At 37.1% G+C, this 21,517-nt stretch overlaps 1 protein-coding gene across 2 annotated transcripts in view; it reads right to left on the bottom strand.

Moving 5' to 3' along the window:
* Positions 1–636: 636 nt before the first annotated feature.
* The window catches only part of spag9b (sperm associated antigen 9b), a 45,482-nt gene continuing 24,601 nt past the window's right edge, over positions 637–21,517 (bottom strand). For both annotated transcript variants that reach the window (XM_066663278.1, XM_066663279.1), the window contains 24 exons: positions 20,146–20,356; positions 17,792–17,885; positions 17,464–17,585; positions 16,438–16,495; positions 16,071–16,223; positions 15,641–15,692; positions 15,350–15,480; positions 14,965–15,021; positions 13,118–13,294; positions 11,768–11,897; positions 11,569–11,661; positions 11,304–11,477; positions 8,842–9,013; positions 8,515–8,736; positions 7,920–8,103; positions 7,536–7,658; positions 7,355–7,435; positions 7,141–7,208; positions 5,404–5,552; positions 5,146–5,317; positions 4,675–4,788; positions 4,201–4,377; positions 3,764–3,901; positions 637–2,484 (listed from right to left, as the gene is read on the bottom strand). In XM_066663278.1, the coding sequence (XP_066519375.1) occupies positions 2,366–2,484; positions 3,764–3,901; positions 4,201–4,377; positions 4,675–4,788; positions 5,146–5,317; positions 5,404–5,552; positions 7,141–7,208; positions 7,355–7,435; positions 7,536–7,658; positions 7,920–8,103; positions 8,515–8,736; positions 8,842–9,013; positions 11,304–11,477; positions 11,569–11,661; positions 11,768–11,897; positions 13,118–13,294; positions 14,965–15,021; positions 15,350–15,480; positions 15,641–15,692; positions 16,071–16,223; positions 16,438–16,495; positions 17,464–17,585; positions 17,792–17,885; positions 20,146–20,356 (3,171 nt within the window). In that variant the 3' untranslated portion in view covers positions 637–2,365. The remainder of the gene's footprint in view (positions 2,485–3,763; positions 3,902–4,200; positions 4,378–4,674; positions 4,789–5,145; positions 5,318–5,403; positions 5,553–7,140; positions 7,209–7,354; positions 7,436–7,535; positions 7,659–7,919; positions 8,104–8,514; positions 8,737–8,841; positions 9,014–11,303; positions 11,478–11,568; positions 11,662–11,767; positions 11,898–13,117; positions 13,295–14,964; positions 15,022–15,349; positions 15,481–15,640; positions 15,693–16,070; positions 16,224–16,437; positions 16,496–17,463; positions 17,586–17,791; positions 17,886–20,145; positions 20,357–21,517) is intronic.

The following is a 21,517-nucleotide window of genomic DNA, read 5'->3' as shown; positions in this document are numbered from 1 at the left end:
GTATTCATTTTTGTGTTTAAATATTAAGAAACATTTAGCAGATATTGACAAAAGTCTAAATAATTAAATATGCTATTTTTCTATATATTTCTTTTAAATCAATTTACTTTTCCTAGCAAAAGTACAGGCACACATTCTGGCTGACACAGTGCTTCCCAAAGTAAAGTGTGTTTTCCAATCTGCAATATGGTGGCGCAGCAGGTAGTGTCAGTCACACAGCTCCAGAGATCAGGAGGTTGTGGGTTCGTGTGGATTTTCTCCCACCATCCAAAAACACACGTTGGTAGGAGGACTGGTGACTCAAGTGTCCATAAGTGTGAGTGTGTGTCGCCCTGTGAAGGGCTGCCGCCCCCTCCAGGGTGTGATTCCGGGTAGGCTCCAGACCCACTGCGACCCTGAAACGGATAAGAGGTTACAGACAATGAATGAATGAATTTTAGTGAACTAACAGTCATTAGCATTATGCTCATGACATGTCAGCTGGGGCTAGTGCTGGCTATTACTGTCACTGTTAGCAGTATTAGCCAAATTCATGTGTTAACATTCTTTAGGTTTTTCAAATAGTGTATTTAATAATGTCTGTTAAAACGAATACACCTTTACAACGTGAAAAATACAAGGACACGCATTTTCCGAAAAATGTCAGTTTATTTGATGTTAAAAAAGTGTAAGGCTAGGATGCTCTGATGGAAATATGACATTGTATATGTCTGAGGAACAGATGCTTTCACTGCAATCTGACAGTGGAGTTTTGGGTGGAACACTAGTAACCACTCTCAGCTTCCAACGCTTTCAGCTGGACAAAAGTGCCCGAACACAGAGTATTAGGAACAGCACACACACACACACACCCTGCTTTAGCTCTCAACAAACTGACAGCAAACACACCTACACACACACACACACACACACACACACATCTAAACATTAACACCCACCCACACACTGACTCTCCTTTATAAAATAGTGCATAGCTCAATAAAGGTACATTTCAGTGGTCAGCCATTCCTGACTTATCAATCAACCGTTAAAATACGTCTTTCGAGTTGTAACAACTATTGTCAAAACATCAAATCCAAGCCATCTACGTTTCATGTACATATTTATATTTATATATTTATATTAAATATACAAAGTTACATTCTGAACTGCAAAGGCTCATTAATAGAAATAAATACTGAGATGGCTAAATTTGCCATGTAAAGCTGTTTCTCCTCTCCTGGAGAGAAGGAACAACTGCAGACAAAGCATCGCCCCCTCCAGTATGTCCAAACGCCAGCACAACTGCAGCTTAACATCAGCAAACTTAGCCCACTTGTTTTTCGCATTACAGAGGCCTGCGGTTAGTGTCTAAAAGACAACTGTACAAAATTGTCATAAAAATAGGCATTTAGTGTTTGAATGCATGAATCTACACAGAAGATACAAAGCGTCAGAGACTGAAAAAAAATAAAAATAAAAACAGACAAAAAAAAAAAAAACCCTCAGTACATGATCCTAACAGTATTGCATAACATTGTCTTCTGACATGAGGCTGTAATAGCTTTAGAAATAGGATGATCTGATCATATACAAGGTCATTATATAAAGTTACTACAATTCCTTTGGTAAATTTAACATTCATACAGAAATATATATATATTCGGCCATTCGTCACTCCATATCTTAACCCAGAGGAGAAGTGTTTACTTCTAAAAGAAATGAAAACATTTTAATGCTTTGCATCTTCAGGCTTATCTGGGAAGACCTGAAATGAGGGAGAAAAATCAACAAAAAAAAAAGGTCTTACTATACAGCACAGCAGCCTAAAGGAAACAGCAGGCACTGGTCATGCAAGTTTTTTGCAAGCCTTGACTTAGCCTAAGAGCAGCTATTTCTTGAAAAGGTTATTTTTCTTTGCAAATATTTCACCCTCCAGTAAGTTTACAAAAAACATCCAGTTTGCACAGAACACACAATTTCAGCCATTTACTGATTGGACCTTACTGTGATGCACAGTGCTATCTCCTTTCCATAAAAAGCCAGAGAACTGAAAATAAAAACAAACGAACAAAACACTGGATTGTCCTGATTAATCAGTATTGCCATTGCTGCAGTGGATGTTTTGTTGTGTATGGTCCGTCTATTCGTCAGCACAGGCTTTTATTGCCAGAGAAATGAATGTGCAAAGACTCTCACCAAATGCAACCTCCTGATAGTTGGACGCAACAATAGTGATCTTTCAGCAAAAACCAAGAACAAACGTTAAAACCTAAATCAATTAAGATCTTAACAAAAGGATAAACAAACACGTGGGTACGTGCAAAACTCCATTTGAAATGTTCCTTTCTGCCTGGCAAAGATTTGAGTGGAAAAGAGTCAGAGCTTAGTCTTCATTGACCATGACCTGCCACACTATGAGGTGGCTGCGCTCAGCTTTGGCCAGGAAAGGCTGCAACTTTAGAGTGGCTTCCTCCAGGTCCTCTCCCTCTCCTCCTTCGTCACCTTTAAAAAAGGAGAGGAATCATAAAAGGGGAAACAGAACGTTGAAAGGGGAAGGAAGATAAGTCATTAAAAAAAAAAAAAAAAAAATAGGAGATAACTGGTCCTAATATATTTGTTCTGCATGACACAAGCTTGAATTTTGCAGGTATATAACTCATGTGCATATATTTTATTAATTCATTAAGAACTATTTAATATGCAGCATACCTTATTTAAAGGAGCGATCTGATGCAACAGAGCCAGTCATTTAAGAATTCAGTGTGTAATAAAGGCTGTAATAGCGTGTTGTGCGGTGCACCATGTTCTCCTACAGGTAATACTCGTTATCTGGGGACATGTGCACATTGTAGTTTTTCATAGTTTTACCGTTTAAGCAATCTTCTGCTGTAGAGCTCCACTGCACGTGCCTGTGTTTACTTTCTGTTATCTATCCTCATTGGCTGTTGAAGGGACTCGTTCAGTCTAGAGTTGGTGGAGAGTTTACACTACGTGACTACGTCCAAATTCAGGTCTAAAAAAATCAAAGTTTGATATGCTGCGACTGGTCTGAAACTAAAAAGTCTTGTAGTAGCTAAAAGTCTGAAGCTAAAAGTCTTGTAGTGTAACCTAAGGTTAAGGCAAGCTTAAGGGGAAAAAAGGTATTGGTGTATACCTAATTATGGCACACTCTTCTTAGCTATTACAGTCCAAGTTCATAAATTCGTCTCTTGCTTGTTCGTTCAGTTTTCCTCAAACTAGCATCTACTGAGCTTCGCTTATAGGGAGGAGGAGGAGGAGGTAGACAGCTCTCTCCACTGTTTTGAAACTGTATTATAGTTCCAATTTTAAAAGCGTGGTGTCAATATTACAGATTGCTTCTTTAAGCTTTTACCTGCATTGAAGCATTTTGTAAAACATATATTAAAAGTTTAAAACCTACACCATGTTAAGTTTATTTTGTATATTCCTATGTTTTATATTAATATGCACTAACATATAGACCTACAGAGTAAAAGATTAAATAAGTTTAGTTGTTTTTTTGTTTTAAGGTTAAAACAAGTAAAACATCTCCCAGGAATAATTCCTGTTAATTGCAATTTCAACTAAAAACACAATCTACTACAATACTAGGGAATAACATTTTTTCAATTTACTATATTTTGCAGAGTTCATTTTGTTGCTGTTGTAACTGTGCAGTTTTTTTTTGCTCCTTTGTTTCTATATGCTCTGCTGTCTCAAGAGTTTCTCTGTCTAGGTAAGAATGCTGACACAGATGTGAATCATATGTGTATAAACAAACCCATTCTGAAGTCAATGTATCCCTCTCCGCCACTCATGACTAGAATTGACTTGGAGAACTCTGTAGGTGTAGGAGATTCGCCTGCTTGCTTATCAGTTCCTGCCTCTCCTCCTGAGCCTGTGGATGGGATCACCTGGCCTGTTACATAGAAACACAGGTATAACCAAGACAGAAATTATTAAAAAAATAACAACCTTGCAAGATAGGAAATCCCATTTTCATTTTTTTTACAGTCTAAACAGTTAAGAAACTACTACTCTACACTAATCTGCTGCTAACATATAGGAACATTAAATGAGCAATTACCTGGTTTAAACCTGCAGGCAACTAGATATCAATATAATGGCTATTTGTTCATTATAGTGTCACTACAGAAAATGACTTTTAGCTCATTTAAAGAATACCATATAGTATAGAGCTGTATTAAAGGGCCAAACCTGGAACTGCAGCAAAGAACTTTACTGCATCCCGGTGACCGTGGAAACAAAGCTGAGCATGGGCCATGGAGCAAAATGGCACGAATGTGCCTGCCGTCACTTTATCACTGTTCTCATCACCGTAGACACGGATCACACTGCCAGGCCGGTTGGATGTTCCTTGGGTGACTTTCTTTGCTTTGTTGGGGGGTGGGTCATAAAACATAAAAACATAAGTGAATCACTTTTTACAGTAGACAAAAGAATTCAATTAATAAGGACGCAAAGTGTCATTATTTTAAACACCAAAATTTACTAACATTAATATGCTAAGGACACCCCATAAAGAGAAATTTCAACTTGCTAAACATAGGTGACAGAAGCTTGTTTACTTAGAACACATGCACACAAAATTTGCAGTGCCCATTCATTTATAATTTTTGTTTATTAACCAGATAATATAGTTAATAATTGAAGATATTTTAATGTGCATACTCTCTGTTAGAGGTATGGAGATGATAACGCCATTCCCTGTTCCAATCCATAGGCGGTTACAGGACACCATCAATGCTGTGATCCTGACAAAGGAGAAGCCTAGTTTACCCGTACCTGAAGGAAAAGCAAATGGAAAGATGAAGACATAGGAACAGCTGTTTTGTCAGCAACAACATGGTGGTTAACGAGTTCGCTGCCCAGTGCTGGGACCTTGGGTTCAAGTCCCATCTGTACAGAGTTTCCATGTTTTCCCCGTGTCTACGTGGGTTTCCTCCAGCGTTTCTTTTTTGTGTATGTGTGGATTGAGTGTTAAATGGAATGGAGTTCTATGCAGTGTTGATAAATAAATAATAATAACTGCAAATATATTTACAAGAACACTATTTAATATTATGGGCAGTTAAATGAGCAAAAATGCCAGCAATTACTGAAACACAAGTTATATGTGAAATTAAGGGATAAAATACTCACCGAGCATCTTGCTGACATAAGGTTCTATGTCAACATCTTGCAGATGCTGGTAGGTGTGAGCGTGGAAGAGTCGGAGGGTGGAATCCAGACGGATGGACACCCAGATCCCATCACCATCCCAAGCTAGTTGCCTTACTTGGCTCTCTTTACGAGGGTGGGCATCAAAGGACTTCTACATATGGGAATGAAAGTAGCAGAATTTAGCCTGCAAAAATCATACATCCTCCATTCTACACTTTTTAACATATTTTGTCTCACCTCTATCTTCATGGCATTGGGCTGAATTACATAGATCTTGTTCCTGTAGCCACACCATACTTTATCATGCACCACTGTCATACAGCGAATCGAGTGGTGTGGCCGGCCCAGATCCAACAGGTGATAATTGGTCAGGTCCCACTGACCATCTGCACAGAAAAATAAAAACACTGATTTTGAGTAAAGCTGAAATACTTTGTTAATCTAGGACAGTGGTTCTCAAACTAATACGCGTACCACTAGTGGTAGATGAAACAGCAAGAAGTGGTATACCAAAATACTACTTAATTAAAAAACTTATTCATAACTGAAAGTATAAAGCTTTTATGTGTAAATCACATAATGCTTCACAGTTTTCATAATTATGCCCCAATGAAATTCATTTGTCCATCCATCCATCCATTATCTCTAACCGCTTATCCAATTTAGGGTCGCAGGGGGGTCCAGAGCCTACCTGGAATCATTGGGCGCAAGGCGGGAATACACCCTGGAGGGGACGCCAGTCCTTCACAGGGCAACACAGACACACACACATTCACTCACACACTCACACCTACGGACACTTTCGAGTCGCCAATCCACCTGCAACGTGTGTTTTTGGACTGTGGGAGGAAACCGGAGCACCCGGAGGAAACCCACGCGGACACGGGGAGAACACACCAACTCCTCACCTACAGTCACCTGGAGCGGGGAATCGAACCCACAACCTCCAGGCCCCTGGAGCTGTGTGACTGCGACACTGCCTGCTGCGCCACCGTGCCGCCCGAAATTCATTTGTGTTATAGAAAAATACATTAAAAAAAATACTCCGTAGTTGATTATGTCTGTAAAGTAATGGCCGGGGGGGTGGGGACACGCCGTTCCTCCACTTTTTTCCAGGGAGGGATCGTGATTCCCCAGTTTTTTGAGAAATCCATGTAAAGAAAACCCAGTTTCGGTTGTTTACTGGACATAAGCAAAGGCAAAATACAGACGTGAGCAATTAAGATTTTATTATAAAAAGGGCACGGAAAAAAAGAGAAAAACAAGCCAATACTAAGCCTGCGGAATACTCTGAAGCCCAGAAGGACTAAATCCAGAGGCAAAAACAGAGAAAAACTAAGTGAGAATTCTGTACATATGAACACAAAACATGAAAACACTTGGCTGAAGGAAAAAGTGGCCATTCTTCGCATCATTACAGCCCTAAAAAAGGTTTAACAGAGTGCCACCCCTCCTTCCCCTACTGCTTTTTTTTCACTTGTAGCCTATTAAAGCACATAACTGATATTAAATTTACCTCTTATCGTTTTTTAATTCTTTCAAAACGCTTATTGCCCATAAATTTTATATGTTCTCGGAAATGTATAATTGTGTTTAAAACATTCAATTAAGCCTAGTTATTGGTATTCTCTCTATCGTTTTTAGTAATTATTTTAGATTTTGTGTTAAGCATGCAAATTTCAAGTAAACAAAAAGCAAAAAAAAAAGTAAAAATTCAAGTAAGATTTAATTGTCTTATTCCCCTGGTACAGAGAAAGAACAAGGGGCACATATGTTTCTGGGGTAAAAATCGTAGGTGGTACTTGGAAGTTTTGGTTTGATAATGAGTGGTACTTGGTCTAAAAAGTTTGAGAACCACTGATCTAGGAGATCTGGAGAATTTCAGAAGTTTTACTCTGAATTTTAAATGTTGTCACTATCACATAACTGTTGTACAGAAATACACGACATTAAATTAATTCTAAAATTACTCACCAATCCCTCTGTGGAATATTGCCAGCGTGCCATCAGCTAAGGCCACCAGGACTCTACCTTTCACATGCCTTCAGTGAATGCAGTGAGGGAGGGTGTAACAGAAAATAAAAGAGAGTTGAAAACTAAAACTAGCCACTGATATGTAGTGACATTTATTAGTTAGATATTCATTACAAATTTATGTAGGGAATAAATATAAATGTGCATTACTTACACAATGCCCAAAATTGAATCTTTTAGCTTTATTGAGTGAATACACTTCCTCCATTGTGCTACAGAGGAATGAACATACACACTGGAAGAAACAAAACCAAGATAAAAGTGACCAAGGCGAATAATGTGAAATGCAGATCATTACGCATGAAACCTTGCAGACTGACATGAGGTACACTCACCAGCCATTCTGTGCCCCAAGCCACATAGTGGGCAGAACACTGCTCATTTTGTTGGCCTCTTCCCTCATCAAGTCTTGCTCCTCAAGCACCAAGCTCAGCCCGTCTTTCACCAAGTCAGATTCCCTGAAAAATCATGAATTTATGAAACATGATCATTTGCCCCAGTATTAAAGCATCTAAATATAATGCAATTAAATATAATCCAATATACTCTTTCTATCTTTTGTATTTATTACAGTTAAAAAATATGATGGGTTACTTAAGACCTTGACTATTTTTGACTAATAATGAAATTAAAGAAAGATGGTCTCCACAGGTGTAACGTATCGCACTTAATTTACAATAAGTCAAAAGCATTTCACATGGTTTACAACTGACCCACACCTCTGTGAGTAAGTAGATGATGAATCTCCTGTGTTCTGAACACCTAGAGGATCAGTAAACACATGCTCTGTGTAAATCCCTGTGTGGACTTCTTCTGCAGGGGTGGTGTTGCTGCTTTCTGTGGCCTCCAGGGCCTCCTCAGCTGCAGCTACATTGTCCTGCCTGCGCTGTCCGAGAACAACACCTATATCCCAGAAAAAATGAGAAGGAGAATTACGAAATATTGATTAATATTATTAGCAAAACAGAAGATAATGTCTGTATTAACTGCCAGAATTTTTTGATTGTGAATTTTATTGTTTAAATATTGGTTTTGATCATGCAATGTGGCAGATCTAGTCATTTTGGCACAAAAGACTATGATAAAGTCCTGATACTGTCCAAAATCTTATCCTCTTCTATGAAAGATGTCTAAAAGTCAGCAGCAGCTTGGAATGATAGAGGCAGATTGTCATAATTTTCTCACATAGTGGTTTATTGTGAGATATGTTTATAGTTTGATTTTAAAAATTCAATAAAAAAATCATCTGATATATTATACACTGCTCAAAAAATGAGGAAAAAAAAGATTGGTTGTAAAAAGGGGGTTCAGTACCAGAGTCTTCAGAGTCCTCTGCAGAGTTTGCACTGGCAGTCTGGGGGATAGCAACAGTTCCTTCCACAGAGCAGCCTACTACAGTGATTCCATCTAGAACACCCTCAGAGTTAGAAGAATAGTTGTTTACTGCAGTACCAACTGGTGACGCCCCTTCAGCACCAACAGCTTCACTGTTTGCAGAATTATCCTCACCAGCTGGGTAGTCTGTCTCCCGAGCCCCTGGATCACAATCAGATGCAGGATCAGTTTAAGAAAGCAGATAAAAGCACAGGGTATCTGACAGTCTCATGACTTTTAACAAAGGCACTCTTATTCTCCTTTGACCTGGTACACTAGCGATGCAGAGCACATGAGAGTTGCAGACAAAGAAGTTTTCAAGGACGTTTCCTGGCTGGTTGGCGTCAATCACTATGACATTGGAAGTGGTGTGAGTGCTAGTACAGATCCACACCAGACTTGAGAGCTCATCCTGATGCCTCAGCTCTGTCTCCTGCTCCTGATGATGCAAGAAAAACATACAATATTACATAACTACACACACATTAGTGTGTCACAAAACATAAATTAATTTACATACAATTTGTAACTACAAACACAGGCGTGCACCACACATCCTGCAAGTGCTGATTACATTCCCCTCATTGAAAATGTCACCCTTCAAAACACTGCTTAATAATGACCTTGGCCTACTTTTTTGTATTATTGACAAACCCCTGGGCTGCATCGCCTCTTTTATTTGAGAACTGAAGCTGCTATAACTGCTATAGTGAAATGTTTTCCCATACTTGCTTGTTATAGGATTTCAGCTGCTCAACAGTTTAGGGTTTCCATTATAATGTTTTTCATTACGTGACAAGTCTGGATTAATTTAGCACCTAATTTATTTTACTAAGGAGCCATGCTGTTGTAATCTATGCAGAATGTGGACTGGCCTTGTCTTACTTTAATAAGCAAGGCCTTCCCAGAAAAACCTGTAAATATCATTCAGCATTAACAATGCCATCACAGATGTGCAATTCACCCAGTCCATGTACACTAATGCTCTCCCATACCATCCTGGATGCTGTTTTTTTGATGATGGTTCCTCTCCTCTTTAGCTCAGATGATATGGCATTCGTGATATCAAAAAATAATTTCTAATTTTGATTTGTCAGAGAACTCAACTGTGTGTCTGTATCCTGTTTATATATGGTGTTGTGGTGTTTTATTTTGTTGATTTGCATTTTTGGATGCAAGCAACAAAGTGTGTTCACAGACACTTGGTTTGAGATGTCTTTCTGTGTCAAATCACTGAACTACAGAAGTTGACAAGCTCTGTTGTCACTGTTGCCTATTAATTTTTATTTATTTATTTACTATTTTTGTTGCCCTCACCCAACTTTTTTTTAATGTGATGCTGGCATCAATTTAAAAATGGGTATATATTTCAATATTTCAATTTGGGAATTTAAATACACTAATTCTATGTACAGTAATACCTCAACTTACGAGTTTAATTCGTTCTGTGACCGAGCTCGTAACTCAATTTGCTTGCATATCAAATAAAAATTCCCCATTAAAATGAATTGAAATGCTATTAATCCGATCCAGCCACCCAAAACTACACCAAAATCTTTTTTGCTACATGTTTTTAAATTTATTTAAAAACATTATTTACTTTATAAATAACAAAATATGTATTAAAAAATAATAATACATAACAAAATAGAACATAAAGAAATAAACTGGTTTTATTAAGTGTTTTTACCTTGAAGGTCAGAGGAAGATGTTTGCGGAGATGGAGGAGATTGGCAGAGCTTTTCTTTTCATGCTCTATTGCTTAATTTACTCGCTACACAGTTAATGCTACAATACTATAATAAAAACAGCGATACGACTGAGATGCTTGTATGGCAAGCCAGGACCGTCACTAGAGATTAATGATTGGGCAGCTAAGCTTTAACCAGGGGCATCTGGTCTAATTGCCTCATAGCAGCAAATTTCTTTGACAAGGTGCAGATTAAGCAAAGCCAGAAGGAGCTAAGATAACATTAGTTCTATCTAAAGCAGAGCTGTAGTTCCCAGTTTTCCAGCTCTGACCTGCTGCTCTCAGCGCTGCCGCAAAGCAAACCACTGTAGGAGGGACTTTGACTCCAGTGGCTTCACACTGAAAGATGGACAGTTAACTCTGGGTGGCTAAATACATGTTCTTGTCCTCTGTTTAGGAGCCATGCAGAGTCTGCCCCTAGCTCCGGCTAAGAGAGAGAGAGCTGCGTATTTCTGTTTCAAACATAAATGTGTGACCTCAAAAAATAAAACAAAACGTGTCCCGTATCGGTTCAAAATGAATCGCATCTTTTAGTGTCCAAATACAGGACAATTCTGTAGGTTATGGGACAGTTGTTGAAAATGAAAGAATTGGGGTGCTACAGAACATTTCAGGGGGGCTGCAGCACCCCTAAAACAGGCCTAACGATGTGTCCATGTGGCAAGAAAACCAAGTTAACTAAACGCTCACTGGGCTACCAAATGGCAATATGTGTAAACATGCTCACTCGTAACACAGATCTCGGCTCCCATCATAAACAAACAAAAAAAATAATTAATAAATAAATAAAAAATAAATACAAATCAACCAAATGACGGCTTGCATCTCGGAATATTTGTATGTTGATTCACTCGTAAGTCAAGGTTTCACTGTATTACTAAGCTCCATTACAAAACGAGTACCATTTCATACTTTACTATTATCTTTAATGCCCTGCTATTGAAATATTGGTGATTTTCATGTGCAGATGTGTTCCTACCTTCAGCTCCTGCTCCAATTTGTCCAGGCTGCTCTGAGAGCCTTTTTTCTGTCTTGGGCTGAGGCTGCTGCTCTCCACTCCTGAGATATCTCTATAAAACACACTTGCTCCTACAATAGAACCCCCATCACGAGTTTTTCCTCCTGATAGATTCACCCCTGCTGCACACCAGAGCTGCAAGGACACAAACACACAAAGACAGCTGACTCTGTCATTCCACATAACACTATTAAAATTAATGTAACAGAAAAAAACAACAGCTTACCTTCATGGAAACATCTTTCTCATCTAAAGGTCTGAGGTAAACAGGCACTGGTAAATTCTTCAGCTTACTGTCTGCCTGACCACCATTTGAAGCCTTTTAAAAGGAAAATGTTTAAATTCACCAAAATCTCAAGTCTATGATTCTTCAAGGCCATGCTTATACATAAACATTACTAACAAACAAGGTACAGAAACGGTACCTTATATTTCTGAGGCAGACTCCAGCCATAAGCTTGTACCCTTCCATCCTCCTTCTGGACATGAGCTTTGACCTGCCTGTACTGAGCTCGCTTCTGTTCTCTACGTGACACAATGTTCTCTACTTCAGGCCTGAAGAATATAAAAATAAATTTAAAAAAAAGTTACACCTATAGTTTTGTTTGGGACAACAACAATATCAGATGATTCCTGGTGAAATACAGGTCGGGGGATCAGAAGGACGACAAGAGTTATATGAATACATACAGTACATCAGTGGTTCTCAGACTTTTTAGACCAAATACCACCTATTATCAAATCAAAGCCCCCCAAGTACCACCTATCAATTCTATGAATGTCTTGCTTGAATATTTGCAATTTGCATGCATTACACAAAATTATTCTAAAATAATAACTTCTACTACTAATAATAATAATAATTATTATTATTATTATTATTATTATTATTAAAAATACAATAGAGCACATACAAATTATTAGGCCTAAGCTATATGTTTTAAATATAATTACACATTTATGAGAAAATATAGCTATAATTTTGGGGAAATGAGCATTTGGAAAGAAATAAAAACATGAAGAGATTAATTTAATATGCACTTTAATAGACTATTGGGGAAAACAGTGCTGCACTTGAAGCAGGTGCTCACACTGACTCTCAGCACTTGTATCAGTAGGTGAAGGAGGTGCAGCACTGTTAAACAATGTTTTAGGGCTTGCTTGGGTTGGTCTTGCTTTGTTTTTCTCGTTTCCACTTTGCCCTTTTCTGCAATTATTCATGTCTGTCTCTAGCCTATGCTTACGTTCACTAAGAAGCTGAAACTGGGCTTTCTTTACATGGATTTAGCAAAATACTGGGAGATCACATTTCCTTCCTGGAAATAAGAAGCGGGGGAACACTGCACAGCCTTTCCCTTACTGACATACTGAACTACCGTTTATTCATAAATAATGTTGTGTTCTTCTTCTTGGTTTTGTTATACACAAAAAGATTTTATTAAAGCTTAATTACGAAAACCGTTAAACGTTATGTAGTTTACACATGAACATTGTTCAGTTTCAGATTTTCAGTTATTATTTAATTATTTAGTTAAGTAGTATTTTTTAGGTCATCTGGTGTACCACCACTTGCTGCTTGTACCACAGTTTGAGAACCACTGCACTACATTAATTAGATTACTTTCCATCTGACACTGTGTGTACATACACATATTAACAAGATGCTCAGTAATGAATGACAGCATGTCTCAGAAATGAAAAAGGCAAAATATGAAATGTGACATTTACACATTTTTGAGAAAACATGAAAAAACAGTCATGTAAGGATCACTTACTCTTCATCAAGGAAGTCAAAGGCCTTGGACTTGTCACTAGGCAGCTGAGCAAGGGTGCTGCTTCTCTTCTTAACTGAAGGTACAACGTTCGAGGTGGGGGCATTGTACTTAACGTTAACTGGAGCTTCTGGCTTTTTTCCTGTGCTACTGGAGGATGAGCTGAACAGCCTGCTAAAACTGGGGATGAGAAATAGAAAGAAGGGGGGAAGAGAGAGAAGGAAGGGCAGGAAAAGTGGGGAGAGAAAGACACGACACAGAAAGACTGATATGCAGACACAAGCAGTAGCAGGAGCAGTGTTAGAGGTTTGAGGTCAACAGTTAGGGGTCAGTGGGTTACTTCCCAAAACACATGCCCCTCACCCTGCTTAGCAAGAATTCCCCACCAGCCTGAGTCCCAAAAGGTCACACTTACACAAATACCGTTCATGCACAGCACCAAACCAACACTGCAGAGAAACTGTGGAATGAGCCGGCTGTCTTATGCTTAGAACCTAGTGTTTGGCCGTGGCTTATTGTAAAAATGGTGAATTCTGAGGATGTTTAATTTTGAATTGATATTGATAGGTAATTTAATGTAGCTTGTTTCACGGTGGTACTAATTCAATATTGTTCACGATGGTGGTGACAGGAACCATATGTCCAAAGTGTTATTTTCCTACAAAAGCTCATGAGGTTCTTTAAATTAGTGAAACTACTGATGCTTGTTAGACAGATTTACAATAGATTTGCAGGAGGCATTTTATTATATATCACATACTTGCAAAATAATTTCAATTATACAATTTTTTTTTTCCCCTCCAGGAGACACTTGCGGGTTTGCCAGTCATTTTGGAGGGTAAATGGCTAGTTGTTCCTAACACCACCACTGTCTGTGAAAGATATTGGAGCTGGACTATTCTTATATATGTTATTATATTTCATATTATAACACTGAATAACATGTCAATAACTGCATTATGTAGACATGCTGACAAATCTGTATAATTCACCTTTAAACAACAGAACATTCATGTGGGATTTACATCTGTGTAAATGATCAATTATTAATCAGTGCTTACATTGCATACATACTGCATGAAAAAGTGTTAAACTACTAAAAAATACATGTACTCAAGTATTATGTTGATATTTAGTAAACATTTAAAGAATTCTACAACCAGGCATTGTACATGCATAGAACTCCAAAATGTTCTAAAATGCTTAAAGAGCAAAGTAGGACCTTTATCATTAAATGTCGGTTTAAGCCTAAAGAATCTGCTTAAGCCTGCACTCTTTACCGACCCACCCACCCACCTTCTGCAAACACAAAGGACAACAGGAGGTAGGATAAACAGCACATGAAAGGGGCACACAACAGGAGAGTAAAGGAATTTTAAGTATGCAAATTACCAAATATTCATCCCAATCACACCATATGCAGACAATTCACATAAATCCCAAGACCTGGGAATGGCTGTGGGTTGCTCTACACTGGCTAGGTTTTCATATAAAAGTGGTAAAAGGGAAAAAAATAGCCTTGTGCCATGAAAGTGTGAGCACTGCACTAGACTTCTAATTTTGTTCTAATGAACTTTTATTGATTTGGCTTGTTGTTACTTGTTGTAAATTCCTGTTTAAAAGAAAACCATTCCCAAATCCAAGAGCATGTTTTGGATTTAAGGTCCAGACCAAGTGTAAGATTTACTAGCATTTCAAAATTTACCTACATCCTGGATGAATAAAACAAATAAAAAGACATCAAAAAAGGGAGGGAAAAACACTGAATGAACGCCAATACACAATAGTTAATAGTAATATACTTCAATTACTAATATATGAAGCAAGAGAGGGAGAATGAAAGAGCTTACAATTGCCAGATACTGGATTTTTTCTTCTCTGTAAGAGCTGGGTTCTCCCTTGAAGCTCTGTGTAGAAAAGCACCATAAATCTAAATTATCAGAATCACACATACAATCCAATGATAAATTATCTTAATTTTAAACATTTCTGTGCCTCTAAATATGGACGGGTAAATAGGTTAAATGAGAATGGCGATATGATAAAAACATAATGCAATACAGGTTAGCATTTTCTTAACACAAAATTAAAAACATAGAGGTGTGGCTCTAAACAAGCTGCAGTTAGCAACCAAAATGCACCAAAAGTAAAGCTAAATTAAAAGTTATTGAACAAATTGTTGCACAATTGTGTTGCTCAACTTAAATGACATGCAGCACCTGGCTCTTCACTCACCGGATCATTTCTGTCCACCTGACTGCCTCCTGCAGCTCCATAAGCCTCTCCTTGTACTGGTTCCTCTCCATCAGCACCCGAGCCATCTCCACTCGTGTAAACCTCTTTCTCTGGGCAGTGGGCACATCACTCTGCAGGAAAACAGCAAAGTGGATCAAGGATTTACTGATAAAAACAACTAAGACCCAATTTGTTGTTCATCATAGCATACTCTGTATTGTTAGTCATATGACTCTACATACATGTTTATATAAGTGGATGTTGTATGTGTTTGGAAAGTGATTCACTCACATCATCATCTTCTTTCACCCTTTGTTTGGCCACCTCTAACTCAGCCCGAATTCTGTTAAGATAAAAACAATATTAGCACCATACTATAAAACCTAATCAGGGAATGTAGATATTAGACATTAAAGACCAGATGTGGGTTAAGATTTCGATTAATCCCAGATATGAGATGAGCTTAGCCTTGGACTGAACTGCAGTTCAAAACACGATTCACAATTAAAATTAGGAAATTCGCATTGTGTAACTCTGACAACAAAACCACTTCACTGTAGGGTGTTTAATCAGTATGTCCCATCAGCAAGGGTAAAACCCTAAGAAAACCTGGAGCATTTCTGTTTCCTGTCAGTTTATAACAATACAATAACCACAAATTAACATTTTAATAGACTTATCATGCAATAATCATATATATTCCTATATATGAATATCTGACCTCTTAACCTCCTCTTCCAGCTCCTTGTTTTTTTCAGCTAGTTTGTCTTTGGCTTGTCTGAGAACTTCCATTTCCCCCTGTAGGACCTCCTTCTCACAGGTTAATTCATCCACACGACCAATCAGGTCATTCTTGACCACATTTAGGGCATTCCTGCAGTGCACACAAACAAAAGTCAAACATTTAAAAAGCTTTAGCCATTGCACCTCTCTGTGTCTTAAATTGCTGTCATTCCACATATACACAGCAGAGGGCAGTGTATAACAAGTTGACGAGCATAAAAGTAAACACCCAAACACAGACCATGGTTAAATACAATAACTAAAAGCAGACAATCGGTTTCTAATGGAGGCTAATATAGACTTACTTTGTCTCTAGAAGCTGGGCATTCTCCTGGATCAGGTGTTCCACCTCACGACCCATACCTGTATTAAAATAAGACATTTTTTTCAATGATTTTCTTTGTTAGTTTATAACCATCTTGTAAAAACTCAGTAGTACAATCATCTCTTTATACAGTATTTATAAAATAGCATTAGAAAACATGAAATAAAAGTGAACTGTTAAGATTGTACAATACTGCAATGTACTAAGCTGTAAAAATAAAAAATAAAATAAATGAAATTAACCTTACCAAATAAATTAAGGTCTAAAATGTGAGAACAAAGCAATGTAGGAGGAAAAAAGAAAAGAATAAAATGACAGTTTTAAAACCTTTCTGCAGAAACACAGTTTTAAGACATGAAGGCAAGAAAAATGAAGGGGTAGAAAAAAATAGTCCATGAAAACATACACACCAGAAAACTCATCTGAGGAACAGAAAAGGCCCCAAAAAAATGAAAACAGGCAAACATACAAAGAGAGGCTCGTTAGATGAAGTGCAGTATTAATATTAGTGATAGATGTTTAAATGGGCTAGAGTTAAACAAGACCCTACTTGCACAATAATCTAAGGCTATCTTACACAAAAATTACTTTTTCCGAGAGGAGTCTCAGTGGTCTTAATATTTATACCAAGACTAAGTCTAATCATGTATTTTGAGATTTTAACATTGCTGCCATGCAATAATGATGCTCACACAGGAAAATATGGATAGGATACAGAACAAAATGTAAACTGGCAAAACATTACAACAGAGTTAACAGAAATAATAAATTGCACTGGTATTCACAGTACGATTATTCCTTTGTTTATATATTGTATCTGCAAACAATCGGGGTACTGTTTAGGGGACATAATAAAATATAACCTATCAAACAACACACCAAATGTACACAGTTTAAAGGCACTGAGATTTTCTCACAGTTTAAAAAATAAAGAGGGAAAAAAAAAAAAAAAAAAAAAAAAAGATTTTGTTGAAAATTATCTCACATAATGTACATTATTACTTACCTAAGAGGTCAGCCCCTTCATCCACATCTCCTATGAGGTCATTGCCTGCTGAGGAAAGCTCCTCAAACAGGGAATCTGTGTTGCGGTCAAAAGCCATGTTCTCAATTCCTTTAGTGGGAGTGCTGAGGAAGAAAGACCCACACTCTTAGGGATGGAGCAGAGGGTGCACAGGGAACAACTGTGACAGACAACTTCATTATACAGACTATAAGCGTTAGCTAGGCTTTTGCTCCTCACCTTTAGAGAATTAGTTACATCATTGTGTTGATTAGTTGAATGGACCAGAACAGCATTATGTTGTTATAAAATTGGATAAGAGAGGGCATACCTGGAGCCTTTGCAGCCGCTCAGGTCCATGTCAAGTTCAGGGGTGGACTCAATGATCGCCTGCACTTCTGACTTCTCAGTGTTCTCAGTTACATCTGTTCAGACACACAAAAAATACACATTAAAAATATATTTTTAAAGTTCCTTACAGTTGTGGGTCTCCCTGTGGGTAAGCAACAATATTTTTATGCAAGTTGTGCAACCTAGTTGTTGTTTCTATACGTATAATCAGACAACTCTCCCACTCAGCCTTGTAAAAGTTGATATGAAACATGATGCTTGATGTCATAAATTTCATACAAGCACAGCAAAAGAAACTGTAATCCCCTCCTCTCTTACAACTGTCATAAAAGGCTCATATCATAACGGATAAGCACAAAAAAATTATCATAAGCTACTTCACAGTTAATGCACACACAATAATAATAATAAAATCATGTATAAAGTGCACCCCCACTTAAAAACAATCAAACCCTTAAGTTTTTTTTTGTTTGTTTTTATTTTACTTGTCCATATGCTGCATCGACACGGATCCATTTATTTTCCTCTCTCCGTTTTTGAAAATATCCTTGTTTTTCCACTGGGAAAGTGGTCATGTTGAATATCAATGAAATAAAAGGGAGTCATGCGACTTTTGACTCAGCAATGTATTTATTCAAATATGGAATTTTAAATTTAGCTGTGTGTATATACTGTAGTTTTATGACTTATGTACAGTACTGTGCAAGAGTTTTAGGCACCAGAGGTTATGAGATTAAAAAAGCTATTTATCCGAGCAGTAAGTGTTTATTTGCTAAAAACAAACAAACAAACAACAAATAATGCCCAACATTAGAATAAAACCAAATAACATTATTCCAGTGAGTGTGATATTCTGTGTGTGAATGTGTTTGTTTGATTTTTCCAAATCTCTCCTCGTGGCAGTCCATATAATTTGAGGTTAACCTTCAATACCTAGTAATTAATAGTATATTAATAATAATAGCTTATTATAGTAGTTAATAAGCAATGATTTTAAATAATGCGTGCTGTTGATTTAACAAATTCATGCAACCAATGAGAATCTGAACAAAACATTGTTTTTCAAACTCACTCACACCTAGTACTTCATAGAAAAATAAATGATCTTATATTTCTATATATATATATATATATATATATATATATATATATATATATATATATATATATATATATATATATATATATATATATATATATATATATATATATATATATAGTTATTGTATTTACTGAGATTATATTAGATTATATATTACTTTATGCAAGCACCATGCTTAACAGTGACAGTGACAACAGCGTTTTCAAAAATGAAACGTTTTAATCCGTGTTCCTTTCTCTCATTTATGAAAAAAAATAACACTTGTGGAAATTGGTATTTTTATAAACCAACACGAGAAGATTTTTTTCTTTTTTCTACTTGTTATCAATTTTATATTGTTCATGTTGGTATGAACAATATGGATCAGGGAAATATTAAACATCAATAAATTATCACTTGTATCCTCTTTGAAAATGGTGCGTTCATGACAGACCCAGCAACCCGGAATAAATAATAAATAAATAAATATAAAGGAAGGGTTTTGGGATGCAGTGCTGCACATTTAAGCACCAGTTGGTTTAGGTTCTATTTAAGAATGAAAGTGCTTTGGAAAGTATAGGCGGACATTTCCTTCTGGTTTGTGAGCCTGAAGCATCATCCTTTTGCCTATGTGGGTCAGTTCAGGAGTGTGATCTGTTCAGACTGATGTCAGATATAGGTCACATTATATAGACAGTGTGAATATCAGAAAAAGAAATTCTGATTTGATCACACTTTCCCCTGCTGTGTGAACACAGTCTAACTGCATATTCACAGATATGTGCATAATGAATAAAGGTGACAGTGCAGAGTTATATCTAAGCCAAACCTTTTTTGCTTAGTTTCCTTTTTTTGTTTAGTTTGGCCAAATTTTAGTCATTAGTGGAGTGCCCCCAATAGCAAGTGCCACAAGCCTTGGGAAGTTGGGAGTTAACATGTGGGCATTTGGAGACATTTAGGTGCATAATCAATTAAATTTAAACGTTTTGCTCTGAAAATAAAAGTTTATATTAGTTTTTGATCTGTAAAATTGTAATGTTACACAGTAAGAACTCCTTTAATCATCATCTTCTTAGTCAAAATTACTAAATATGTTGATTCACTCAAAAATTCCTATTTTCAAACAGTAGCAATTTGTTGTGTTTTGTTATATGAAGGACATTATATAGTTCCAGCTAACTGAGGAAATACACAAAGACGGCAACAATAACCAGGTGACTGGAGAATCTCTACTTTTACACAGTAGGACCCACCTTTAGGGGAGGTATCTGTTGCTATGGCATCCTGTACTTTGATGTTTTTGTTGCTGTCTGGCTTCTTGCTGCTAACATTCAGGTTCCTGTTCAGTCCCTCCGCCTCCTTGGTTTGGGGCGTGTCTACTGATGCCATGGCACTATCTGAGGTTGCCGTGGACATGGGTGTAGCTGATTTGGAGCTTCCTCGATTAGCATCTGAGAGTTCATCCTGAAACAAGAGTCCACACAGTCTGAGAGATGATTATTTACACTGACATAAGTGTCCTAACAGAACCTGTTCTACAGTCTGCACAAGCATGCAAGACCTAACTGAGTCTAGGCTACCAAATACAGCCTACAACATTTCTCACTAAAAAGACAACATGGACTACATCCAAAAAGTCTCCACCCACGGTTGATGCAGCCATGCTATTAGTGTCCTACTGTTTATAAAAGCAAACCATATTTTAACAATTAGTCTATGTTTAAACAAACAATGTACAAACAAAGAATCTTAAAATGCCACCAGAAGTAGGAGTGGGCAATATGAAAAAATATTATAGAGTATATGACAGATATAAAACATCAATTTAATTTAAATATTATTATCACAATTTGTGCACATTGACATTTTATTAAACATTTCTCATATTGTCCTACAGTAAATCCAGGCCAATTATGTTCAATTTTGAACAAAGCATGCAGTTCTTCAAGGTTGTTCATTTAACTAATATACATGACACAATCAGAAAAGCACATAGCTTATGATAAAATATGGTCATATTGCCCACTTCTAGCACAAAGCCTCACAAAATGCAAATCTACACAGCACTGAACTTATGAACAGATAGAGAGCTATAGATAGGCACACTGCTATAATCTGATACACAAGAAAAACAGCACAAAACCCTGTATAAATGAAAAAAAAAAAAAGGAAAACCACAGCAAATATAACTATTGCATATACTTTACCACGCACGCACACACGCACGCGCACACACACACAAGGTGGGCAGGGAGAGCAAGCCAACATACCGTCCTATCGCCTTTACAAAAAGTTAAAATAAGAAAACAATGGTTTGGTGCTGTAGTCAAATAATCAACCTTTCACTACAATAACATGCAAAGTCATTAAGAACATAGGTGCTGAATGCAACCAGAATGATAAATGATGAACATTCCATAAAATGTAAAAGAAAAACAAGGGAATTTTATAGAAGGTAATTCCTTAAAATAGTCCGGACCCATTTTTATTTCAGTCCGTTTTTTTTTATTTTGAAATCACAAGAACATATGTCTTATTTGAAAGGCCATGGTTGCATGCAGCACACTATGAGCATAGAAAAAGGTTTACAAACAACGGGTCAGCACACAACACTTTACTGCTGCT

The sequence above is a fragment of the Hoplias malabaricus genome, chromosome 3, assembly GCF_029633855.1.
Source record: "Hoplias malabaricus isolate fHopMal1 chromosome 3, fHopMal1.hap1, whole genome shotgun sequence".
In the NCBI taxonomy this organism is placed as follows: Eukaryota; Metazoa; Chordata; class Actinopteri; order Characiformes; family Erythrinidae; genus Hoplias; species Hoplias malabaricus.
Note: the sequence above shows the minus strand (reverse complement) of the source record. Positions and strands in the feature narration are given on the sequence as shown.